The sequence below is a fragment of the Eimeria maxima genome, genomic scaffold (genome assembly GCF_000499605.1).
Source record: "Eimeria maxima Weybridge genomic scaffold, Emw_scaff1128, whole genome shotgun sequence".
In the NCBI taxonomy this organism is placed as follows: domain Eukaryota; phylum Apicomplexa; class Conoidasida; order Eucoccidiorida; family Eimeriidae; genus Eimeria; species Eimeria maxima.
In genome coordinates this window covers 5,001-11,023 of record NW_013564150.1, presented here as the reverse complement: position 1 = coordinate 11,023, position 6,023 = coordinate 5,001, and the positions used below count along the sequence as shown (strand labels likewise).

Here is a 6,023-nt window from a genome sequence, read left to right as displayed (position 1 = left end):
GAGGGGGGAGGGGGGTGGTAGGGGAGGGGGCGGAAACTTTATGGTTTAGGGTTTGGGGTTTCGGGTTTAGGGTTTAGGGTTTAGGAGTTTATGTACACCCCAAATGAGTGTTTGCTGCACCGCAGGATGATGAACTCTTGGCTAGGGTTTTAGTGCAGCAGCGGGGGGCGCTGCATGAGTACCGTAGGCAGCTAAATTGTGTGAGGCGGCAGCAGCAGCAGCAGCAGCGGCAAGCAGCAGAAGCAACAAAATGTGCTGCTGCTGTTGCTGATGCTTGGGCCGCTCTTAACGCTGACCTCCTGCTGTTGCTCGGGCAGCACCAGCAGCAGCACCAGCAGCAGCAGCAGCAACAACAACAGCAGCAGCAGCAACAGAACTTGCTGCTAAAGACCAGCCTACAGGCGCTGCTTCAGCGTCCAGGTAGGCCGAGCAAATTGTTCCTGTTGCTAATGTTGCTGTTGCTGTTGTTGCTGTTGTTGCTGCTGCTGTTGCTCCTGCTGTTGCTGCTGGCGTTGTTGTTGTTCTTGCTGCTGTGCTGCTGTTGCTGCTGCTGTTCAAGGCTGCCCTGCTGCGGAGGTCGTTGGATGTGCTCAGGCTTGTGCCTCTTCGACAGCAGCGTGCCTGCGGGCGGTAGCAAGGGAAGCAGCAGCAGCAGCAGCAGCGGCGGCAGCAGCAGCAGCAGCAGCAAGAATGCAGCGGATTCGGACTACGAAGATGATGCTTTCTCTGCGTTGCTGCGCACCGGATCTTCATCTGGCGCAGCTTTACCGAACGGCACCAGCAGCAGCAGCAGCAACAACAGCAGCAGCAGCAGCAGCAGCGACTCATCGGGCGAACTGCAGCAATTAAAGCAGCGGCTGCTCGCTTGTAGGAATTGGTCTACTGAGCTGGTGAGGCAGGTCTTGCTGCTGCTTATCTCTCGCTCTGCAGCAGCAGCAGGCAGTGCATGCAGCACAAATGCTGCTAATGCTGCAGCAGCAGCTGCAACAGCAGCAGCAGCTGCTGCTGCTGCCTCGGGATCTGCTGCTGGATCTAGTGCGTGCAGCAAGACCCCACCTGTTGCTCAGGGTGACAAGGAAGAGAGCAGCAGCAGGGCAGCAGCAGCATCCGCTAGCTCTGCCTCACCGACTGATGCTTCTGCGAACCCCGAAGCAGCAGCAGCAGCAGCAGCAGCAGCAGGTATGTGCCCTAGATGCCTGGCACTGCAGGCAGCTGTGCGGCGTCTGCGGGTGAGGGTTGGTAGTTGGAGGACAAAGGCTCGTTTGTTTGAGCAGCAGCAGCAGCAAGCAGCAACAGCAGCAGCAGCAGCAGATCTTGAGGTATCCCGACTCAAGAAGCAGCAAGTGATGCTGCGTGCTGCAGCAGGGGCTCCTGCTGCTGCTGCGCTGCTAAAGGCAGCAATTAGGGGCGATGAGGTGTCTGACGAGGTTGAACCAACAGACACAGCAGCAACTCCGCAGCAGCAGCAGCAGCAGCAAGCAGGGGCAGAAGCAGGAGCAGCAACAGATGCTGCTGATGCAGCAAAAGGGGTTCCAGCTGCTGCTGCGTCTTCCGATGCCTCTCGAGGCGACAAGCAGCAGCAGCAGCAGCAGCAGGAGGCGGCCAGCGATGACGAGTCTGCTGCTGCTGCTGCAGTGTTACGTGTGCAGCTGCAGCAAAAGGAGCAGCAGGTGCAGCAGCTCCTAGAGGAGCAGCAGAAACTGCGTAAAGCAGCAGATGCAGCAGCAGCACTCTCAACTCTTAGGCGCATGCAAATCATGCGCAGCCCCCCCTTTATTGAATTGCAGCAGCTATGCTCACAAAGAGACGCACAGCTGGTCAGCGAGGGTTTAGGGTTTAGGGTTTACGGTTTAGGGGTTGCAGATTCGGGTTTAGGGATTGCGGTTCGGGGTGACGGTGTGCGGTTTAGGGTTTAGGGTTTAGGGGTTGCGCATTGGGGTGTTTAGGGTCTGGGGTTTAGTGTTTAGGGTTTAGGGTTTAAGCTCTAGAAATTTGCGTTAAGGGTTGGGGGCAGCTCCCCTTCTGCATGTTTAGGGTTTAGGGTTTAGGGTTTAGGGTTTGCGGGTGCAGGCGGCGAAGACTGCTGAAGTGGAGGAGTTGCGTAGGGAGCTGCTTGAGGAGCAGACGAAGGCGGACACAGCGTTCGAGGAATTGGCTGTAAACCCTAAACCCTAAACCCTAAACCCCTTTGTGTTCCTTAGTTTGCTTTGCACTTTATACGCTAAACCCTAAACCCTCGATCACCTTTCGATCATCTCAGGGGCGCGCATAGCGATTAGGGTTTAGGGTTTAGGGTTTAGTGTTTAGACCCTAGGCTTTAGGGTTTAGGGTTTACTGTTTAGGGTTTAGGGTTTAGGGTTTGGGGCTGCATGCAGAGGAAGCAGACGGAGGCGAGAGAACAATTGTCTGAAAGACTTTCTTCCCTCTTAGAGGAAAATCATACGCTTAGGGCAGAAAAAGATGCTGCAGTACAGGAAGTAAACCCTAAACCCTAAACCCTAAACCCTCGCCGACCTGTTGCTATGGTTGCTGCTGCTGCTGCTGCATATTGTTCTTGTTGCTGCTGGATATTTGCTGCTGCTGCATATTGTTGGTGCTGCAGCATATTCTATGAATATATATATTTATATATTTATATATATATTTGTTTGTTGTTTTTGTGTGTGTATATACAGTTGCTGCTGCTAAAGGAGCAGCTTGCTGCTGCTAAGCAGCTGCAGCAGCAATTTGAATCTGCTGCTTCCTTGCGAGCACTGCAGCAAATGCAGCTAAAGATTCAATTTGATCAACTTAAGAACGCTAGCAATCAAGTCTTATGTCCGTCCTGCTGCTGCTGCTGCTGCTGCTGCTTGGTGCTGCTGTTGTTGCTGCTGCTTATGCTTCTCCTGCTGCTGCTGCATGCTGTATATGTATAAGTGCTGCTGCTGCTGCTGTTGCTGCTTATTTGCTGCAGTGAGGAATGAGCGGCTCAAGGCAGAGAAGCAAAGAGTAATCGAAGCCTTAAAGCTTTCTGTGGGTCTCTCCTATTTGCTGCTGCTGCTGCTGTTGCTGCTGCTGTTACTCATTTTTGTTTGTTATGCTGCTGCTGTTGTTGCTGCTGCTGTTTCTGATGCTGCTGCTGCTGCATGCGGGTGTTGATTTGTTGCAGGAGATGAATTGCCTCCGTTTGAAGTCATCGGCTTCCCCAGATGGTGGGCCTGCTGCTGCTGCTGCTGCTGCTGCTGCTGCTGCTGCTGCTTCAGATGCAGCAGCAGCACCAGGAGGAGCGGAGAGCGGAGCACCAACAGCAGCAGAAGCCGTAGCCGCAGATGCAGCAGCAGCAAACGCAGCAGCAGGAGCAGGAGGCGACACAGCAACAGGAGGGGGAGGAGGAGCAGCAGCAGCGGGAGACAACCCAGGTGCAACAGCAGCAACAGCAGCAGCAGCAGCAAAAGACGATCCCAGTGCAAAAGATACTAACACAGCTGACGCTGCAGCGACGCCTGAAGACTCGATGCTGCAAATCGAGCTGCGGGTACATTTACACTATATCTGTAGCAGCAACAACAACAGCAGCAGCAGCAGCAGCAGCAGCAACAGCAGCAGCAGCAACACCAACAGCAACAGCAGCACAAACAGGAGAAAGCACCTGTATTTGCTTTCGTGTTCTTGCTGCTGGTATTACTTCTGTTTGGGTTCCTTCTGTTGCTGATGTTGCTACTGCTGCTGCTGTTGCTGCTGTTGCTGCTGCTGCTGCTGCAGGCGTTGCAGAGGCGACTAAGCGAGCAGCAGGGCTTAGAAGCAGAAGTGTCTGAATTGCGGCAGGTGAGGGAAACAGCACCTGTATTTATTTTTTGTTTAGTTTATTTATTTATATTTATTTATATTTATATTTATTTATTTACTTATTTGCTGCTGCTGCTGCTGCTGCTGCTGCTGCTGCTGCAGCAATACTCGCATGTGACGGAGGAGCTCGAAGAAGTATCGAAGGCATTTGAAGAGCGACAGACTCACTGCGAGAGTCTACTTAGACAACTAAGGGAAAGGTGAGACCAGCAGCAGCAGCAGCAGCAGCAGCGGCAGCAGCAGCAGCAAGAGGAGCAGCAGAAGCAGCAACAGCAGCAGCACAACTACTATAAGCAGAGATGCAAGAGGAACAGTCTAAGCAGAAGAGGAGGAAGCAGCAGCAGCAGCAGTAAGAGCTGCTACTGCTGCTGCTGCTGCTGGTGTTGCTGCAGGGAAGAAATTGTGAATAGGTAGTGTTGCTGTTGCTGTTGCTTTTGCTTTGCAGGGACGAGGCGGTGCAGCAGCAAAAGGCAGCAGCAGAAGCAGCACTGCAGCAGCAGCAGCTGCTGCAGCGCATAGGCCGCCTGCAAGAACAGAAGCTGCAACTGGAGAAGCAGCACATCGATCAGCTAGCAACAAAGACGAGGGCATTCTCTGAGGCACTGCAGCAGGCGCAACATAGAGCAGTAAGGGTTTAGGGTTTAGGGTTTAGGGTTTAGGGTTTATATACATGAGGGCTGGCTGTTAGGGTGTTATAGGGGTAAGGGCAGAAGAGAGGCAATACAGATCTCTCCTCTTCGTGCTTCAGGGGTATGAACGTTTTAATTCAGGGTTTAGGGTTTAGGGTTTAGGGTTTAGGGTTTACTGGGTGTTTGCAGGCCGTGGCAGATCAACAGCGCGATGAAATCGCGAGTTGTTTTGAGGCATTGAGGACGGAGAGGGAAAAACTGTTTAAGACGGTAAGGATGGAGGGTTTAGGGTTTAGGGTTTAGGGTTTATGGTTTGATGCTTAGGGTTTGGTGTTAAGTGTTTAGGGTTTAGGGTTTGAGGGTTTGAGGGTTTGAGGGTTTTCGTTGCAGAACGATGAAATGGCAAGAGAACTAGAGCTTCTAAGTGAGAAGAACAAAGTAGGCCATAATCCCATAACCCCATCAAAAACCCTAAACCCTAAACCCTAGATGACGCAAACCCTAGACATCCCCTCTAAACCCTAATACATGAATCGTAGACTGTTAAAGCCTTGTTGAGCTGGAACCAAACCCTAAACCCTTGTTGGATTACCCTGGCGCCGTGTTGTTGAGGGTTTTGAATGGTTGTAGCATTTGTTTGTTGTTTACGTTCCCAACTGAGGGTTTAGGGTTTAGGGTTTAGGGTTTAGGGTTTAGGTTTTTTTTTTTTTTTAGGCCTTTGAAGGAGTAATAGAGCAACACCAAACAAAAGTGTTTTCCCTCGAGGCTTCATTAAGAAAACAAACAGAGGCAAGAGCAGAGGCAGATAAAAGATTGCAAAAGCTTAAAGAAAGACATGAAAAACAAGAACGAAAAAGACGTAAGGGTTTAGGGTTTAGGGTTTAGGGTTTAGGGTTTAGGGTTTAGGTGCAGATATGCAAAATAACAGCCACTTTAAACAATCAGCAAGGATTTAACTCGCAGTCGGTTGCTTCCTTGATCAGGAGTACCTAAACCGTGGTACAGGAGGCAGCAGCAGCTGTTTAGGGTTTAGGGTTTAGGGTTTAGGGTTCTGTGCGCAGTCCTGGCTGCCTCTGAAGATCCGTCCTTGGCTATCAACAATTTGCTGCAAGAGGAAAACGACACAATGCGCGTAAGGAACTACTTAGGGTTTACATTTTATGTTAGGGTTTAGGGTTTAGGGTTTAGGGCTTATTTAGGGTTTAGGGTTTAGGGTTTTGGGTGTTGTGCAGCGGCGGCTCCTATGTGGTGTTTGCACTGAACGTTTTAAGGATCATGTCCTCGTTAAGTGTGGCCATATGTTCTGCCAAGGTAAATTAGGGTTTAGGGTTTAGGGTTTGAGGGTTTAGGGTTTAGGGTTTATTATGCAGTTTCTTTAGCTACCTCCCAACGGTTGAGGCTTCCCGAGCGGAGACCTTACTTGACGTTAGAGCTTAGTGTTTAGGGTTTAGGGTTTAGGGTTTAGGGTTTAGGGTTTAGGGTTTAGGGTTTGGGTGTTTGGTGTGTTAACAGAGTGCATAGAGAAGAACGTGAAGGCCCGTAACCGCAAATGTCCTCATTGCAGTGAGT

At 51.2% G+C, this 6,023-nt stretch overlaps 1 protein-coding gene across 1 annotated transcript in view; it reads left to right on the top strand.

The window, feature by feature from the left end:
- Positions 1-317: 317 nt before the first annotated feature.
- The window catches only part of EMWEY_00048960 (zinc finger (C3HC4 RING finger) protein, putative), a gene marked incomplete at both ends in the record, with an annotated part of 5,903 nt that continues 197 nt past the window's right edge, over positions 318-6,023 (top strand). The window contains 16 exons of the mRNA XM_013479426.1: positions 318-420; positions 595-1,817; positions 2,071-2,157; positions 2,376-2,477; positions 2,676-2,817; positions 2,954-3,016; positions 3,243-3,514; positions 3,742-3,804; positions 3,928-4,025; positions 4,271-4,451; positions 4,644-4,724; positions 4,845-4,892; positions 5,169-5,313; positions 5,516-5,586; positions 5,687-5,765; positions 5,967-6,017. Coding sequence (XP_013334880.1) covers positions 318-420; positions 595-1,817; positions 2,071-2,157; positions 2,376-2,477; positions 2,676-2,817; positions 2,954-3,016; positions 3,243-3,514; positions 3,742-3,804; positions 3,928-4,025; positions 4,271-4,451; positions 4,644-4,724; positions 4,845-4,892; positions 5,169-5,313; positions 5,516-5,586; positions 5,687-5,765; positions 5,967-6,017 — 2,809 coding nt within the window. The remainder of the gene's footprint in view (positions 421-594; positions 1,818-2,070; positions 2,158-2,375; positions 2,478-2,675; positions 2,818-2,953; positions 3,017-3,242; positions 3,515-3,741; positions 3,805-3,927; positions 4,026-4,270; positions 4,452-4,643; positions 4,725-4,844; positions 4,893-5,168; positions 5,314-5,515; positions 5,587-5,686; positions 5,766-5,966; positions 6,018-6,023) is intronic.